The following is a 20,317-nucleotide window of genomic DNA, read 5'->3' as shown; positions in this document are numbered from 1 at the left end:
ACACCCAAAGAAAAATATTTGTAACGCCCTGAACAATAAAACATAATGCAAGGGGAAAAGAATTCTTTAAGAGCTAGCAGAGTCAGCAAAGGAAAAAACCAGAAAAAAATCGCAAACAAACACAAAACCAAACATATACAAAACAAAACAATCCTCCCAAAAAAGAAACAAAACCCACGAAAAACCAAAACAAAACCCACAAAAACCCCCACCACAAGCCAAACAACCAAAATTTTGGGTAAAAAAAAATGAAGTCGCAAAGTGTTTTGCAGGAATAGTAACTAACTCTGAGGGAATGCAAAGGACAAGTGTAGCCTGGGACTTAGAAGCCCACTGAGCTGTTATAAGAAGCTTGACTAGGCCAATATTCAAGCAGCAATCAATTTATTAATTAATATGGTAAAGTATGAGCAATACAGCGCTGGGTACAGTAGGGGAAATTTTCTCTCCCACTGCACACCCATAGCTGAGGCTTACAGGTATTTATAGGGGTACTCATCAGCTTTCTCAGCAGTTTCTATTCCAAATTTTTACATCACAATTCTATACACTATTGTGATTTAGTTTTTCTCAGGATGTATCCCAAAAGGAGCATCACCAGGTGGTGGTGGTCCAGTTTCCGAAAGAAGAAAGACAAATCCCATTTGGGGAAGTCCAGCTCCCCAGATGTGGGTCCACCTTTTAATTGCACAGACTGTAAATCTTATAACAGCGATGTCCAGCTTCCCTTGCTCAAAACTATAAATCCTTGAGTTGATGTTCATCTTCCTTTCTCAAGCTGTTTTTCTCTGCTTTATTAAGGTGTAAGATAAGCATATTTCCTTTATATATATTCCAAAGCTGTAGTTTCAAGGATACAAGCAATATTCTAAAATTACATGCATATTGCAGAACTCTTTAAGGCTTAACTACAAGCAAAAAGCAACATCCTTAACACTTTAATTCCAATGCTCCTAAATCAACTAGGGTTAATTGCAAACAAAAGATAGGTTCAAAGGCCTTATTCCATGCTTTACTTCCCTCAGTTATTATTAGAATTTGTCTTTATAACTGTTCCATGGTCGGTCTCCACACACATCCCAATCACAAATGCACACATTGCCTGTGCGTACCTGACACCAAACACAGCTTTGTGTTTCACAAAAAAGGAGCCCGATAAAGCTGTTTTCTGGCTCCACACAGCACGCACTGCTTGCTCTCCTTGCACTCCATCCTGTTCCTCACTCACTGCACAGAGGGGATGGAGAGCCCTGGCTTGGGGGCACAGAACAGGTGACAAGGTCACTGTCACAGCACGTGGCTCACCTCTCAACAAAGAGCAGCATTTCAAGTAGAACAGGCATCACGCCTCTTCCACGAAGAATAAGCAGCAAAGGAAAGCAAACTTCAAGACAGCTCCTGTCCATGGAATCTCACAGAGCTGTTGTCATCTTACTGGAAATGTCCCATACCTTCTTGGTGGTTTCTCATGGGCATCTCCTCACAGCACTGACTCCTTCTCCTTCTTCACAGCACAGCCAACAAACTCCAGCTCTCTCCTCACCCAGCTAACCCACTCTTCTACAGCACTCATCCTTATTGGACACAGCTGTGGCCTGTTAAGGGCAGGTCTGTTCCTAATCTTTGGTGATTAGTACAGCTGCAACTCCTCAGGTGTGAGATTACCTTCTGCACTATCTTTATTTTCTTACATGCTATCCTTCCACACAGAGCCATGAAGGAAGCACGAGGAGCAAATCCATGAGCAATGTCTTAGCCCAGAGCCTTCTTTCCTCCCAGTGCCACATTTGGAGGCAAATCCTCGTACAAAGTCATCTCGTTATGAAATAGGGGTTTGTGAAAAAGACAGAGCACATAGTTTTGTACTGCCTTGGACACTGGTCCTGATCTGCAGAATATGCACTGTAATTATTTCCCAACTGAAAGACGAGTTTTGATCTCTTTACTTTCACATTCATTTACAAGCCACCCTGCTGACTTCAATGAAGGAGAAAAAATAGGAAAACACATTAGCTAGCATAATTAAAAGGATTAGAATCTGATGCACATTAATCCCCAAAAGCCATCTGATTACAGAGCAAACCACAAGTAATGTATAACAAAGAGACAGACATTAAACTTAAGTCAAAAAGCGTGTCTTTTCACCAAGTCATTAAGAAATGCATAAAACATATTTGTATTTTTTGTGCTTCAACTGTTTACAGATCTTGCCTGCAAAAATTACAAATTAATATTTAAAAAGTTAACAAATGCACCATTCTCATTCACAGGAACAGTGGCATAAAGCTAATCAATCAATTCCTCCACAAAATGGAAATGGACTCCACATACAATAATTTCTTCAGAATATGCAGGGTAGGTACAGATAAATGATACAAGGCATGCAGCAAGGATACTTTTAAAGCTGTTTTTACAACTTCTTTAAGTGTTCATATCATATTACACTTCAGGAAGTCAACTTAAAATGGTAAACTTTTTCATGAATCAGTGTGCCAAATGCATTTTAAAAGAGCTAATAGCATGAAAAATCCTTTTTTAGGGTAGAGTTTTTACAAATTACTCGACAAATAAATTTAAATCCTAAGCAGCAATATATACGCTTAAAGTAAGCCTAACCTTGAACTAACTCATTTCCCTCAGCTGCTGGCATAACATTTTGTATGAGATGTTTGAGTGCAACACAAGGAACTACAAAAAGCACACACGATTAATTTTATCCTGTTACCAGCTGCATTCGGATGCGTTGGTGATGAGACTTTTTTAAACCCATCTTCTCCTCAGAAGCACCATGCTAAGAAACAGCCCTGTCCACCCAACAGTGTGCATCTTTGCTCAGTGTTGAGCAAATCAACTGCCTTCTTAGTCTTTTAATAACATTTTTTTCTATCTGCAAGAGCTATTTTAACACATTCCACTTTGTTTTAATATCCTTATCAATTGCTCCATGGTATTTGATATTTCTCATAGGATACATTAAAAAATCCCATGGCATGAGTTAGGAATGGCAGCAGTGGTGTCATGTGCAAAATGCTCTGCTGAGTTTTTCCAAACTGCAGATTCAGGAATGATGTCCCTGAGTGAAAGGCCTTGCAGTTGAACAGAGAACCTGCCCACGTGGTCACCTTGGGAAAAAGAGAAGCTCAAAAGGTCAGGGTGGGCTGTGACAGTGTTCACAGGGGTCTTTGGATGAGGGAAGAGGATCTGACTCCATATTTCAGAAGGTTTGATTTATTATTTTATGATATATATATTACATTATAACTATACTAAAGAATAGAAGGAAAAAGCTTCATCTCAGAAGGCAAGCTAAGCTAAGGATAGAATAGAAAAACATGATAACAAAAGCTTCTGTCTTGGACTCTGTCCGAGATAGCTCGGTCTTGATTGGCTATTAATTATAAACATCTAAGATGGGCTAATCGAAAATCTACCTGATGCATTCCACAGCAGCAGATAATCATTGTTTGCATTTTGTTCTTGGAGCCTCTCAGCTTCTCAGGAAAAAAAAATCCTAAGAAAGGATTTTCACAAGAAGATGTCTACGACAGTGGGCTAAACAGCATTTGCCAGAAACGGGGAAAATGTGAGACACAAGCACAAGGCAAGACTTTCAGGTACACCATCCCAGCCTCATTCAATGTTCACATCAAAGACTTCAGAAACAGGGACAATATCATTATTTCTGTCATCTTCTCCTGTTACAGAACATTAGTTAAACTAAACGGTGGCTTAAACTGATGCAATAAAGACACTTTTCAGCACATCAACAGTAACCACATCACTTGGTCAGGCAGCAATTTGCTCAAGACAAGATTTTTAAAGACATTTACAATACTGACATATGTAAAGATTTTTTCTTTAAATAAATCAACATTTTGGTTCTTTTCTAGTTCTCTAAATTCTAAAATTGCTAAACAAAAATCTTATTCTCTAATCTTAAGAGGCTGTGAAATATGCAAACAATCTGCCTTTAAACTTACCTGAGTTACAAAGAGGATATCAAGAAGCCCCAGAAGACTTCATCCCACTCACCCATAACTTTGCACCTGAACATTTCAGAACAGGCTGCAAAAGTCTCTTGACTGTGCTGAAGACAGGTTAGTTTTCAAACACTGAAGACAAAAACCAGCTTTACAATTTGACAGGAAAGGGAAACATTACCAGGAGAAAGCAGAATAAAGTCAATTATAATTTTTAATTAGCTTTCCAAGCTATTCAGCGAATGTTGGTGCTTGTGAATAGCAATCAATACTTCATTCTAGTAATTTGTTATGCAAATGAATCACTTCAGCAGATTATCTCATCCAAAAGTTAATACCCTTAACAAAAACTCAAAAAAAAAAAATTAAAATCTATTTGCCCCTATTATAAAGGCAAAGGAAAGAAAAAACACAGAGAACTTCCCAGGAATTTGAGCTTGTTCTACGAAGTTACTACCTGTTTACATTCCAGAACAATTCCCTCAATTTGAAGAAGGTTTTGATACGTAGATGCTTTTGAAATACCAAGCCCAAACTCACAAAAGACAGTTGTTCAAGAATTATAGCAGAAAAGGTGAACCATTACCATGAGTAGCAGTCTATAGCCTTAGTATGGTGAGAACAAAGTCAATATGTCCACTCTGAATGAAAAAGAAAGAAAAAGAAAACCCAAACAAACCTCTGGTACCAGTCACACTGAAGCCTGCTCTGAATACAGAGAAGGAATGGTCAAACCTCATGTAATTCCTGCTAGGACGACAAGACACAAATTTTCCCTTGGAATGCTATTTTCAGTGATATTTGAAAATAACATGCCTGCAGCTGCATGGTCAACATAGCCCAGACAGCAATTGCTATGTAATACCTCGTTAATCCAGTCAGCAGCTGATGCGAACTTATTTTAAAATCAAAAGCACTCTTGATTTTTCTCCTGCCCAGACCAAGTCTGTAGTGTTAACAGAACATGTTCACCTCAGCAGCAGCCAGGTGTTTCACACAGAAGTCTCACTTTATCACACCCAGATATTGCAAATCACCGGAAAATCTTCTCCACAATTTCTGCCAGCCCAAAGGAGCACGATCCCACATGGTTTGTTGGGTTTTCCAGCATACTACCTCCTATGTTTCTATTTCAGGTCATGACAATGTGGAGCATTTTTTCATACAAAGGCTATCAAACATGCTCAACACAATTTCTGCCAGACACTCTGAACTCCTTTGTGCAAACTTGCAGATTACCAGGGGCCTGCACACAGGGAATGACCGAGCTTCCCCATAGTTAGGAAAACGCGCCACTGATTTCCATTTGAGCTGATGTGCCACTGAAATACAAGAATGCTTCAGAATAACACTTCAGTAAAACCAGCACACACTTTTTCTTTGATTTTTGTTAGATAGGTACAGCATGGAAATTCCCCTGCAGCCAAAGTGTCTCCAGCCAAATCACTGCAGTGAAGAGTGCAGCAGCTTTTCAGGGTCACACTGTCACTCAGCCCGTTTGGATCTGTAAGCTGGCAATGACATCTCCATTCTCCTTCTGCAGTGGGATCATGAGCACTCCCCACCATGGAGAAAAAACAGCAGTGAGAGCACAGGATGCTACAGCATTGAGCAATTTGAGCAGCCCTTATTTTTTGAGGACCACGGGGGAACTCATGATCCTCGCAAGGCAGAAGCAATTGTTGTTCTGAGACAGGTATTTTGGAAATGCTACAAAGAACCTTCCCTTTGAAGGGCAGGAGTCACTCTCAAATTTGCTGCACTCCAAAGTTTAGCCAAAGCGAGTTCCCCACCTGATGGGTCAGACAAAGCTGCTGGTGTCACAGACATCTTTTATGAAAAATCCTTTCCTTAGGATTTTTCCTCCTGAGAAGCTCAGAGGCCTCAGGAACAAAATGTAAACAATGGTTATCTGCTGCTGTGGAATGCAACAGGTGCATCTGGGATTGGTCTCATGTGGTTGTTTCTAATTAGCGGCCAATCACAGTCAGCTGGCTCGGACTCTCGCCACAAACCTTTGTTATCCATTCTTTTTCTATTCTTAGCTGGCCTTCTGATGAAATCCTGTCTTCTTTTAGTATAGTTTTAATATAATATATATAATGAAATAATAAATCAAGCCTTCTGAAACATGGAGTCAGATCCTCGTCTCTTCCCTCATCCTAAGACCCCTGTGAACACAGTAACAGGCTGGCAATCAGTTCCACTCAATAATGGGGACACCAAGTGGAACAGCACTTATTACTACAGAAATTAACTATCTGTAGTTCTTCTACGTTTAGATCAACTCCCTGCAACAACAACAACCACCACTAAGTTAGGAGCAAAGCCCTAACACAGAAGACATTAATTTCTACATGCCTAAGAATGTGAAAGCATACAGGTTCTATTTCATTTTTTTTTCTACTTTTCAGATATCTCAGAGACCAGAGAGTGCTGAATTTTGACAGACTGACTACATACACTTGTGACAGTGTTCACAGGGATCTGAGGATGAGGGAAGAGACGAGGATGTGACTCCATGTTTCAGAAGGCTTGTTTTATTATTTTATTATATATATTATATTAAAACTATACTAAAAGAATAGAAGAAAAGGTTGATCAGAAGGCTAGGCTAAGTATAGAAAAGAATGATAACAAAGGCTTGTGGCTCGGACAGACTCCAAGCCAGCTGACTGTGATTGACCATTAATTAGAAACAACCAACATGGGCCAATCACAGATGCACCTGTTGCATTCCACAGCAGCAGATAATCATTGTTTACATTTTTTTCCTGAGACCTCTCAGCTTCTCAGGAGAAAAAAAAATCCTAAGGAAAGGATTTTTGATAAAAAATGTCTGTGACATACACTGATATGTTATAAAGTAATTCACGCTTAAGAAGAAAACATATATTATAAAAATTGTAAAATCCAACAAGTCTCTGACCACAGGCAGCCCAGGGACAGATAACTCCTTTGGAATTTCAAAATTCCTGAAGGCAACAGGAGAACAATGCCCAGATCCACTTCCTCTGGGCCCATCAAGAGACACCCAAGGGTGATCATTGGTCAACTGATACCATCCATCTAGATAACCGAAGTCGTCAAGGATCATCTGAATATCATCATCATACATCTGAATATACAACTTCCCCTGACATGATCAGGGCCTGCCACTGCTCAGGAAACAGCGATTGTCCAGCCCTGCACAGTGAAAGAAACTTCTCGGGAGGTTGCAGTTTATTGCAGCCCCGAGACACGTGAACAGTCTGTTTCAGCCCGCACGTTCGGAGAATGAGTCACAGCTCTTCAGTTCTCGGTCTCAGAGTTGTTTATTGGATCTTGCCTGTAAAAATTTTTCTCCTGTCCTGCCAAGGTCTGCTCCGCAGGACAGTCCCAGGCACTCTGCCTGCCCCCAGGGTGGTGTTATCTCTTTATACTGCAAACTACAGCTAACATGTTTGCCATTACTTTCCAATCCCTATCACCTGTGTCAGACAGTGAGCTTCTACTCTAAACCAATCCCAAAGTGCCAACATCACAGCAGAAGATGGAGGGTAGACAAGAAGAAAGGACATGCCCAAGTCCCTCCATCTTGTCCCCAAAACCCCCATTCTAAAAACCCCAAAATCTACCTTTTCACCCAGTGATGATTTTATCATTACACTACTTAAACTTCTGTGCCTTTCAGGTCCTCATACAAAGCTGTAATTTGCTCCACAGGTCATAATCAACCCCACAGGTGTTCTGGGCTCTGTGCCAGGGTCTCTGAGCCCCCTGGCAGGGTCCTGGCAGCTCTGGGCACCCAGAGAGATGCACTGAGTTCCGACAGAAACTCTCATACATATTCAGGGTTACAAAAGAAATCTGGGCACCTCTGCATCAGGCATAAAAATTTGTATGAAACAGCCCTGCTGGAAATGGCACTGGCGAACAGAGGGGGATCTGATGCAATAGAGGTCAGATCCAGGTTCACCCTGTGCTGATCTCAACGCTCTCTCATTGGCTGTGGGTTTTGAGGACTGTATTTTGGTCACGAAAATAACATCTTTTACATTTATTAATTTGGATTTCTGGCTGATCATTTATAACAATATGCATCACAAAAATATTGCCAAGTTTACAGAGATCTTACTAAATTTTACATTTAGATCTGAGACTTGAAATTTAACTCGTAATAAAAAAACATGAAACCAGCTGAAGTATTACAAGCCAACCAGGAAAAAAAAAACAAAACACTGTTTTTCTGTAACCAGAGCTCTTCAGTTCAGTCCCCCAGCCTCTGGAGCCTTATAAGTAATTCATCTTTTATGAGGCAGAGAACAAACCAAGAGTAGTTCATGATGTCCCACAGGCTCCTGTCCCTTCCCTCCCTAGTGAAAAGGGAGTGACACAGCTGTTCGTGCTGCCCAGAACTATGCAGAATAATCTTTAAGTAGCATCCCACTGCTTTTCCAGGAGTTCCCACTGTGTATTTCCTTGCTCGCCTCGATCCCCATCATCAAGTTTCTCCTCCTGTGCTTGCAACAATAGCTGAGAAAGAGATCTGCACATTATCCCCAGGAAAAGGCTGCAATCAGCTCCCTGCCCACAGATTTCTCCAGCTCCTAGGTGATTCAACTCCCCTGTGTGTTTGGCCTTCAATTTCCTCCGTGTTCAACACACTCATTATAATCATTGCAGCAGAAAAGTGAAAAGGTCAGCAGGTCATAAATTACATCAGAGTAATTGCTTATGTGGAATATAAAATAATTCTCTGATGTGCATTCAGCCTAAAAGAACTGGGTTAGATAAGATCTGCAAAAAGATACCCAGGAAACATTTTGCAAGGATAAACTCAAAAAATGTCAAAATTCCTTTACAATTATGGTACAGTCAGCACTTTGTAGAAGGTATTTTAGTGTAGAAAGTGAACTTAAACACAGACTAAAATTAATTTTCCTGCTATGTCCCAGTTTACCCTTCAATCCACTAATCTGCCAATATCGGCAAGTCTTGCAAAAATATATTGGGTTTTATTAGCTTCCAAAGAGATGGAAGCTGGTCTATAATTAAATTTCTATAACAGACCTTATTCCCTTGCCCTAACTTATTTTTAGAATTTGTGGTCTCAATGAGAACTGCTTCCTGAAACACAGTCAAGGCCGCACACCCAAAAGTTTACAGAATTTCAACGTTTTCCCATCAATCTGAATTCTTTGGAGAAGGCTCGTGATTCAGAGCTTGTGTTCCTCCATTGGGTTTGCAGTGCTGAAAGCACTGAAGCCTCAAAACCTCAAAATTTGATTTGCCAACTGCTTTCCTTTTAAAACATGAAACTGCTTTTCCTCCTCTGTTGATCTTGCTGTAAATAAATGCTCTCTATTGTGCAGAATAAGTACACAGCCTCACTCTGTACAGAAAGCATTTCTATTGTTCAGGTTCAAGTATTTGCAAAGAAGGTTAAGCCAAATCATGCATGGATTTAGCTCTTCTCATTCAAACTGAGAGTTTAAGAAATCATTACAGCATTTTAGGATTTATGCCCTAGTAAATTCCACTGTACATTAAAGAATATATACTCTTTGAGACTGGAAAACAAGACAAGTTTGTATTTTGTAGAATGGAGGGGAGAAAAATTAAATATTCCCCTGAACTTAGAAGGCAACTACCTCCTTTAAGACGTCTCAAACTGAAGTACTTTCTAACCAAAGGCATTACAGTCAAATCTACACAGATTTTAAGTTATTAAAAAGAAAACGCATTGGACAAAAATATCTTAACATTTTTTATTATTAGAAAGTCAAGCATCCAACAAACAGCCTGACATTTTTTGAGGTCATGTTGTTTCCACCAAAAATACCCTCTCTCAGATATTTTTGCTGATCTTCTCAAGCAGCTCCAGCTCCTTTTGATTTGTGAATCCCTACAAATTTAGATGGACAGCTGAATGGTAATACAAGCCTACTGAAAATAGATGTGTTTTTCTCGATTATTTTTTGCAGCCATTGGAACAGTCCCACAGATCCCATGACACCAAAGACCACCATTAAAGGAGGAGTGCAGAGGGAGCAAAAAAAGGAAATTATTTTAGTTTCCCAAAATAAACCTCAAAATATTTATCTTCAAATTATTTCATCTCAATAACTCTGCCTAATCTTGTGCCTTTCGCTTCAGAAGAACACTGAAATAATTACATTTATAATTTTATACAGTCTATGCTTTTTGTGAGAAAGAAAAAACAGAGACCAACTACAACTGGCTTCAGTAGCCAATGCTTTTCCCTTTATGACACCAAAGCAAGAGTTTGAGTCCAGGTTTGCCAGGTTTAAAGACCACCATCAAAAGGCTGACTTTTTAAGGCAGTTCAGTATAAATCAGACATTTAACATCTTTCTGGCTTTCCTTTTTCAACACAAATTTAAAATTCTGTTAACTAAGGAAGAAAAAAATGAACTTTTAAGATCTAAGCCTGACAATAATGGCAAATACCATCTGTTCAGCTATAGCTCAGGAATTTTTAAAGTAGCTTTCCTAAGGAAAAGGGAAAATCACCCTTCAAACACGATTGCTGTACAGCTTTTTCAGAAATGCCTCAAATATACCTGCCAATGCATTCTGTCTCAGACTGACCCGTGCCAGTAACCTTTGTGAAACTAACTCCAAACCAAATATCTGAAACCAACAGTATCTATCACACAGTAAATTGTGAGAGAGAGTTCACAAATTATTTTAACTTAGTTCCACCAACTCATATTTTACCAGCTCCTCTCACAACCAAAAAATTCAACCCAATTACTGCAAATGTGCAGCCTGGTACAGGCAAGGGGTGTAATAATTTCCAGCCACAGTCACGCTTGGATTGCATTTCCAAGAGCCAGGTGTGAGACAAAAATGACCCACCAAGTTATGAGGGAAACCCTCATTACTTCCTTTGTCACTTTTTGTGATTTGCCTGCCTGACCTTTGGGCTTCTCCCTCACATTCAAGGTAGGGTTTATTTATTTTTTTTTAAAGGATAAAAGACTAAATTTTCTTTGTTGCTTATTTCAGAAGCTTGGAAGAGAAAACCCAAGTGTCTGAAAAATCATGAAATCATTGTTGCTGATAATGATGAGACACATGCAGTATATATAAAAACACATACACAGTGTTGATACAGTAGGAAGAGAATCTACACAAGAAAAAATTAGGAGATCAGTCCCAAAATGAGCAGAGTTTATTTTTCTCACCTACTTTACTTACTACAGTCTGCTAGCAAGTGAGTGACAGATGAATGCTGATCAAAAAGCAGAATCTTAATATTTGTATTTGATTGCAATTTTCATCAAATGAAATAAAAGGTGTTCCACTTCATTTTAACTGTCCTAAGACACGCTAAGTACAGTAATAGTAAATTAAATGTCATTCTTAATCACTGCTATTAGAAAACAGCCAAGCACTATCCATATTTGGGATATGCAACTTCAAGTGATTGTTCTGATTTATAACAGCAACAAGAAACAGCTCCACAAAACGAGCACGAATGAAACTTTGTGAGAGTGCAGCACTGCTTGCACTGCCAGTGTTTAACCCGGTACGAGACAGGAGTCATGGGGCTGGAATACAGACAGGGAGCAAACAGCCTGCTTCAACACTGGCAGCACAGGGAAAAATAACCACACTTAAACCTGCAGGAAACAATTCTGGCCAACACTTCACTTGGTAGCTTCAGGTTGAATAAAAAGTGCTTTGAAAAGGACAAAAAACACACCCAAACAAGCAAACAAAAAACCCAAACCAACCAAACAAAATCAACCAAGAATGGTTTTATTGGCTCAATGAAAGCAGTTATACCACAGGAAGATGTAAAAGGAAAGATAAATCAAACACTCCTCCTGTTTGGATAAAGGCAACTATTAGCAGAACAATATTAAAGCTTTGAAATAAGTGTTTACATTTATAGGAAAACACACAAAGGATGAAACTCCGATTTTACCAAGATACACTGCAAATCTCACATTGATTTAACGAGGGTCAAGATTACACATACAAAAACCAAACATCTAAATAACAGCATTAACTGCTGGAAAACTGCAAATCCATGCAGAGCCATCTTTAAAATCAATACTGAGAGAAGCCACATTAAAATGAATTGCAATTCAGCACATACACTTCTATTCCAAAATGTGTTTTTAGGTAAACTGCAAAAATCATCTTTCCTAACCCAATACTCTTCAACAATCTATTGGTCAACTCACATTCTGTATCTTGAGGATACTCAGGCCCATAAGGGCCCCAAAAACCCTGAAGCAATTTTCCAATCCCTTTAATTGTTGCCAAGCTTGAACATCTTGTACACACCCAACCTGTATCACAAAGCCAGCAGCATCAGGGATACTGCACCACCAAGCACCACAAGAGATTTACACAAACCCAAATAATTTCTTAAAAGATGGATTTTAAGAATCATCCATCTTCCACATCAAGCAGGATTTGGGGTAAAACCCACTTAGATTAAATATGTCTTAAATGCTGATTTTAAATTTTTTTTTAAATCACTTATTGAGAACAACAAGTACCAAATTAATTGATGTACATCCAGAGCCTTTAGGCTAATTTTATCAAGAAGCCACTTGAACTTTGATGCCATATTATAATGCATAATGTTCTATCAACTTACTCGAGGTAACTCACTCCCTTGCTCTTATACGTGTAACCAATCAACACATCCATTTTTATTGAAATGCACACTGCAAAGAATTTGAAGGCATTTAGAGTGTACTGTCTTAAAGTGCACTTTAGAAATCGACACTTGCACATTTTAAATGGTTGGATCCCAGTCATTAACCTTCTTGACAGAGTACATTTGCACCTGGGAGCAAATTGTCCCCAAAAGTCCTTTCCACGGAGAATGCTTCAAGGACAGAAGGGATCAAATGCAAGCTGCAGCTGATGTGGAAGGACCGCACATATGACCAAGGTATGCAGGTCCAAATCTCATGCTAATGATCAATTTCTCAAGAACTAGGGAAACAAGAAACTGAACGTGAAAGGGGAATGTGTGCGGACACAAGTAATTCCCACCCTCCAGTACAAGCTTATGTGATCAGCTCACAGGGAAAACTTGAGGAGCAGCTGGAATGGATGTGTCCTCCTCCACTGCAATAACCATAAGCACCTCAAAGGTACATAAGGTCCCTCTCAAGGCTTGGGGGCCTATTGGGAAAGGATTGAGTGCACTGTTAATTGGAAGGTCCCGTGCCACAATGCAAAATATCATTGGGTACCCTGCTGTTGTTGGATGCAGATTTTACCAGACAAATACAGGCATTGATTTTCACCCCTACTCCACCCATGACTATCCCTGAAAAAACCAGAATTCCTCAATTCATCCCTTTAAAGTCCTGTGCCTCCAAAGCAGATTCTAGGGAGCGAGAAGACCAAGGTTTCAAATCAACAGGACAGCCCCAGCTGAACTGCACTCAGGTTGAAGGAGATCAAAGATCTAACATGGTTTCTACTGTTGCAGTGCCTGAGGCAAAGCCTTCACAGATATAGGTCAGTGGGATGATGCACAGAGGGGCAGACATCACCATCATGGCCTCCATCATGGCCTACTACACCTGTGAGATCTGCCAACACATGGCTTCCATCATGGCCTACTACACCTGTGGGATCTGCCACTGCTGGCCTCCATCATGGCCTACTACACCTGTGGGATCTGCCAACACATGGCCTACTACACCTGTGGGATCTGCCAACGCATGGCCTACTACACCTGTGGGATCTGCCACTGCTGGCCTCCGAGGGCCCACACAGCCTGAGCACCAGTCCTGTGTTGATCAAAAATCCTGAGGGCCAAGCAGCTACAATCTGGCCTTACATCACTGGTACATGCACCTCTTAACCTGTGCGGGAGGGATGTTTTGCCTGCATGGGATGTCCAGGTGGGGATGGATTTCTAACAGGGGCCACTGTGTTGAAGGGTGTAAAGTGTCCCACACCAGCTCTGAAATGGCTTAGTAGTCACCCTCTGTGGATACCATAGTGGCTCCTTTAAAGAGAGAAGCTAGATGCCCTAAAAATCATTAGGCATACAAGAACAGCTAGCTCAAGGACAAGAAATGCTCTGTGTTGCTACATGGACATTGGGTGTGTGGTCATCTCTGTCTCTGGCCCACCCCCGTCCCATTACACCTTTCCAGTGTGGAATTTGGGCAGGGGAAAGCATGTCCAGATACAGATACAACCCTCCCAGTTCAAAACCAGTCACTTCAAAGGGGAAAAATAGGATCCGGCTCTGACTGCTCACAAGCCACTTAATGAGAGGTGACAAAAACACACCTAGGAGGGTGTTCTTTAAGTGGCACACACACTGCTTACAATTAAAATATGCTTTGGAATCTCCTAAGTTCCCAGTCTTGGTAGTCTTCCAAGTAATGCAATTAAAATTGGTAACAATGTGATTCTGACTGGCAAACATTCTCTAACTTCATAATGACAATTTAAATATAGTTGTCAGTCTTCTATGCTGAAATACCTGAATACTAAAGCTGCTATCAAATACTGACTTCTGTCTTTTGAGATCTCTAAATCATTTCATTATCTTGACACCCAGACTTCATAATCAGACGAATCTTTTATCCTGTGAGACACCAGAGTCAGTCTTCATGAACTGCTTTTCAATCAAAACACTCTAGAAAAAAAAGGATTCCTAACTCCATTTATTGATGAAAAGAAACAGAAAGATGAAATCATTTACATGTCTTTATTGGGGTTTATTGGTGAGCTACTGGAAGCACCAGCAAAAGAGAGCACAGTTGCTTCACCTCCCATCTTCTCACTTTAACACTTGCCAAACATTGCTCCTGATGTATTTTGAATGAGGTTGGAAAGAAGGCTCTTTTGTTTTTTTTAATGTCTCCTATGAACTGATAATGAGAAGTATTTCATTATTATTTACGATAGAAAGGAATACAAGGAAACACTGAGTGATGCAGAAAATTTCAGACTCCAGGATCTGTCCAGTGTGTTCTCAAAGCCTCTTTCCTCACTGTCCTTCCCCCCGGCTGTAAGGTTTCCCTCACACAGAAATCGCTGGCTCTGTCTCCCTGGGTCAGCTGTTTCTGAGAGTCAGATCTGATGCACTCCCATCACAGACCTGCCAACAGGGACTGAATGTTCCACTGATTTGGAAATGTCTGCAGTGGCTGAGACTTCAGGTTTTGCCCATGTAATTAATTTAACTGGGATCAAATATTCTTAGTTATTCAGATCATTGAGGGCTTAGTTATTAATTGAGAGGCTTAGTTATTCATTGAGTGGCTTTTGGCCATACTTAAAAATGAAGACTAAAATGTTGTTTATGGTAATGATGAAGTTCAAAGACAGTAACAGTTAAGAGGCTAATTAATTGGGTCTTACAAGAAATTTGGATATGACAGCCCTTTTAGGACTTCACTGAGTAGTTTAGCAGTACATACTAGAATAAGGTAATAAATTACTTAAGAGGTAAGCATTACATAGAGATTTAGGGAAACAAAAAGTGCTGCAGGTTGTAATACTCCCTGTCTGTGACCACATGGACCTATGAATTTTGAATATGATGGGGGAAAAACCCAAACCTTATCCTTCAGCATATTCTATTTTCCATAACTGAAGACAACAAGAGACAGTTCACAAAATTTCCAGACATCATTAATGCAATTCCAGTAAACCAGAAAGTGTGCCTCTCTGTCTTATGGAGCAAAGCTATTTGGAAATACTTAAAAGCAAACATTTATCTGTCCAAAATGGTGATTTTTATTGTACCCTATGATAGACATCTCAGTGTGAACAATCTGCTGCAAAGCTAACAAATTGTGTATGCATATTTATTACACACATTAAGTTCTGTAACTAAAAACCTTCTAAACACTCTGATGTTGCCTCATTATTTCTTTTTCCTCAGAAAAACTTTGGGGAGTTTGTTTTTTTGGGGGCAGGGTAGGTTCCCCTTTCTATTCAGAGTGAACAATTAAGTGAAAGAAATTGTTATTTTCTACTGAGTGAAAAGTGAGAACCAGAACTGCTCCCGTAATCTTTCTCCCCTTCCTCACAAACATTTGGGGAAAAGGAGAGGGGGTGGAGGGGGCTTGGTTTTGTTTTTAAAATGAGAAGCAGCAGAGCACAGTGAAATAGATGAGGTAAGATGAGAATTGAAATCATTATCTTTGGTTGTATTTGATCTTATAAATAACAGGATGCTCAGGGCACGTGGGGAGCTTTGCACACACCTCCTGCATCCTACATCCATCTCCCACCAGAATGCACCTTCAGACCACAAGTCCAGGTTGTGGTTACAGCACCAAGCTTTGCAATTGTGTGCACGAGATACCCATAAAATGTTTTTTAACTTAAAACTTCCTTACCATAGAAAAACAGAGAGCAAGTAGAAAGCAGCACGAGGTTCTTGCTAAAATAAACCCTTTTTTCCTTCCCTCTACCGACCAGGTGGAGGAAGAAAAAGCATTTCAGATATTAACTGCATACAGCACCAAGATATCTTACCTCATTTATTAGCACTGCCTTATAGCCTTTGAAAATACCCAATATTTACAAACAAGGTATATAAAGTAATGAGTAAAAACTTCAGCACTCGAATATCAATATAAATAACATTAAAATGCCTATTTTTAACCACCAACTACTGGAAGCTTGTGGCTTCTGCTATCCAAAAATGTTCTCTGCAGCCCTCCAGTGGTCAAAGGCACAGCGAGACCGACCCCGTTTTGTCTGATGAGCTGCCGGCAGGTTAAAAGACATCTCCCACAAAATAAAACCTCCCACGCTTGTCTAAGGAAAAGGTCCTTTTAAAGGAGACAATTACCTTGAATTACATTAGAAAGTAAAGAGAAGGAAAGTAACTCCCCTCCATCGAAATGTTACGCGTTGTATGTTAATCTGCCCAGAAAACACGGCATTCCCACCAGGACACCAAGGCACGTTGGGTCAGTAACAGAAGGAGCAATTAATTTCCTACAGTCACTTTCTGCTATTCGTACACGTACATGTAAACAAAGTCAAGTAACATTTGCTGGAAAAAAATCAATTTTCTCACAAAGTTACGGCTCAAGCAGTTGATTGGGGTTTTGCGAAGAAAACAAACGCCAAACAAACACTGAAGTTTTTCTCTTCTCTCTCACACACATGCTTACAAATGAAATAAACCACCAAAGCCCCATACAAAAATAAGAGCAAGTGTAACGTTTGAAAAGAATATTAAAAAACACTGAGACAGAGTTCTCAAAACTAAGTTTCTAAAACTTGGGGGCTCCAAAGCCAGTCCTAAACCGCATGGAAACACGGCGAGGGAAAAGAAAACAAACAGAGGCAAGAAATCTCCGAACACCTGAGCGACCGGAGCTGTCGGCAGGGGCACGGCTGGCTGAGAGGGAGATGGGAGCGCTGCGGATCAGGGAGAGCCCCGCGGAACAGCGAGAGCCCCGATGCACCTGCGGCACGGCGGGCAGTCCCAGCCCGGCCTGGGGGAGCACAGCGCTTCTCCTTCCTGCGCTCCCGGCCTGGGCAGCTCCGGCGCTTCCCCTCAGCCCAGCCCCGGCCCGTACCCGCAGCATCGCGGCGGCGGCAGCGGCGCCTCCCGCCCGGCCCCGGGACAGCCGCGCCCGCTGAGCTGCGGGCACCGAGCCGAGACCCCCGCCCTAACTTTGTGCCCTCCCTGAGGGCAGCGGTAGCTCTGCCCCGCTCAGCCCCGCTCCGCCCGAGAAGCCGCGCCCGGCCCGCGCCCCGGTACCTGCCTTTGGCGGCGAGCAGGCTGCCCAGCCCCAGCGGGAGCAGCAGCAGCGCCGCCGGGCCCCAGCAGCAGCAGCGGCGCCTCCGCATCCCCGGCGCTGGTGGCGGCCGCCGGCCCGGCCCGGCCCGGCTGTGTGCGCTGCGCTGCGGGCGAGCCGGCGGGCGGAGGCTGCTGCCGCCGCGCCGTCACTCGCCCTCGCTGCCAGCGCCGGGGCGGCTCCGGCCCCCGCCCGGGACCGCGGCGACGTCACGGCGAGGGCAGGCCCGAATATTCATGAGCCGGGGCAGCGGCCGGGGCCGGCACCGCACCTGCCCGCGCAGGTGGCACCGCAGCCCCGTAGGTGTCCCCTCAGGTGTCCCCGCAGCCCCGCAGGTGGCACCGCAGCCCGCGGCAAGCCGGCAGCAAGGACACGGCAAAGCGGTGGAGAGGGGACGGAGAGGAGGAAAGCGAGGTTTTGGTGAAGGATGCAGAGGGCACCGGGAAAGGGAGACACAAAGGCGGCGGCTGGAAGAAAGGAACGGAGGAGAAAAGATAAAATAATTCAGTAAAGTTGAAGGGAAACAGAAGACCTTGGAAAACCCAAGGTGGGTTGGACGTGAAATGGTTTTGTTGGAGGAAAAGGACAAATCACAAAGGTTTTGGTAAAGGGAAGAAATGAACGAGGAACGGACAAACCTGAGACACAGAGACTGCCCTGGCAAGGCTTGACGCGATGCACAAAGATTACAAATTAAGATTACACATTACACTGCAAACTCCACATAAACTGTGAGAGCCACAAGGAATTATTGTACCCTTCAAAGCTCCCTCCCTGCTTCGAATGCTCCCTCATCTGCGCTCTGTCCCATAAATTGCTTATCAAAGAAAGCCACCTGACTCTGGAAAAGCCAGTACTTCCAACAGAATCACCACTCCAAGGAATCCTTGTTGGTCGCTGGGCTGTGGGAGCGTGGTCATTCTGACAGAGCAGTGTCAGGATGCTCTCCTGAAATGTTCCCTGAGCACCTCCTACCTGGCGGCAACCCCAGGGCTGTCCCACAGAGTGCTCTGTAACTTTGGCATCACAGACAACACAGTCATTGTATAAAATCGTTTAGGTTCTCTATCACTATTCCTCTCCATTATTTTTCCCTATATGTGATGTTAGAAGCATGAATCATTCAGCAAACTGCATTGAGTGGATGGAATGCAGGATTCTCTCCTCCTCCTCCTGTCCACACACATAGAAAAATTGGGATGGGATACAAAGAGAAGAACACAAGCCCTTTTCCAAACCAGAGATGCAACACTTCATCTGCTAAAGAAGACAGATGGAAATACACATTTACTGTTATACAGCATTCAGACAAAAAATAAAGTCCAAATCAAAACTGTTGGGACAAACTTCTAAAGTTCTTTTTTGGCTGCTTGTCTAATTAGTTATGGAATCTGCTTTCCTGTAATCTCTATTGTGAGCTTGAGTATAATAGTGTATAGAACAAACAGGGAAAATCAGAAGTAAAGTAACTTTGAATGCCAGAAAAATAAAATTTTTGCCACCATTCACTTCTTTTAAAAAGCTTTAAATCTATAGGTCTGTTAATTTATAAGTAAATAAATAAATAAATAAATAAATAAAGTGGCAAACAGCATCATCATTTTTTAACACAACATCCCACTTTGTGAAAGGTGAGAAATACGACCTAACACTCGGCAATATATATAAATATAAACACAGCATCATCATTCAGAAGAAGGTATTTTCCTACAGGCAACCAGCAAGACTTTGAGGGAGCTAAAATTGGAAAATATTGCATTTTTAGTATATGCCTGTTATTAACAATCCCAAATAAAACTGATTTGGTGGTGGGATGTAGAGCGCAGGTTTGCAAGGCAGATGTTGTACAGGAAGAAGCATCTCCTCAGCCAACTTACAGTCTAAATAAATAAGCCAGATAACAGAAATAAAAGGGGATAAATGCTGCTCCATTCCATGGGCAGGGAGCTGAAGCTCAAAAGGAGAGGCCTCACCGATAGATAACATTGCAGTGGTGTCAGAATCTAATTTCAGCTCTGGTTCCTTAATGAAAAACTCTCCTCCTTTTTACCTGCCTGTGTTTGTTTATGGATGTGACAGCCTGGGTGTTCTGCAGTCTTCTGCTGGTGTCTCATACAGGAGATGGATGTGGATGGATAGAAAGGTTTACAAACAGTAATGATGATATGGCACCGTGCAGGAATTTATAATAGATAATTGCCATTACCTCTTCTGTTTAAGGCTGACTTGAAACCCAGTGTGTCCATTAACTCCTACAGCCTTCACTGGGGCTGAAGAAAGCAAGGGGAAAATCATTCAGTCATTTTATTCTTCCTTTCTAATCATTGCTTAACTGAAAGAAAGGAAATGGAAGGATACAATTTTTCCTTGCATGCATTTTTGACAGAAGCATTGCAGCAGGGAGATGTATTCTTTAGTCCCAAACAGGGCCGTGCTGAAGAATTACCTGTGACCTGAGATCCATCCATTCACATGTCTAGAGCCGCCACCTTCTCCTGACATGGTTTATTGGTCCTGTAAAATAGAAATTCTCAAACAAGGGGGAAAAGGTCACAGCCATGCATT

The 20,317-nt window shown here is 41.7% G+C and overlaps 1 protein-coding gene across 2 annotated transcripts in view; it reads right to left on the bottom strand.

Annotated features, from left to right (window-relative positions):
- CLSTN2 (calsyntenin 2) overlaps positions 1-18,049 on the bottom strand; it is a 299,276-nt gene extending 281,227 nt beyond the window's left edge. The window contains exon 1 of one of the 2 annotated variants that reach the window (XM_074546803.1): positions 17,720-18,049. In XM_074546803.1, coding sequence (XP_074402904.1) covers positions 17,720-17,804 — 85 coding nt within the window. In that variant the 5' untranslated portion in view covers positions 17,805-18,049. Of the gene's footprint in view, positions 1-17,313; positions 17,555-17,719 lie in introns of those variants that run through there. The other variant, XM_074546802.1, reaches the window with a different exon arrangement.
- Between the last annotated feature and the right edge of the window lie 2,268 nt (positions 18,050-20,317).

The sequence above is a fragment of the Zonotrichia albicollis genome, chromosome 9, assembly GCF_047830755.1.
Source record: "Zonotrichia albicollis isolate bZonAlb1 chromosome 9, bZonAlb1.hap1, whole genome shotgun sequence".
NCBI lineage: Eukaryota > Metazoa > Chordata > Aves > Passeriformes > Passerellidae > Zonotrichia > Zonotrichia albicollis.
This window is presented reverse-complemented; position numbering and strand designations above follow the sequence as displayed.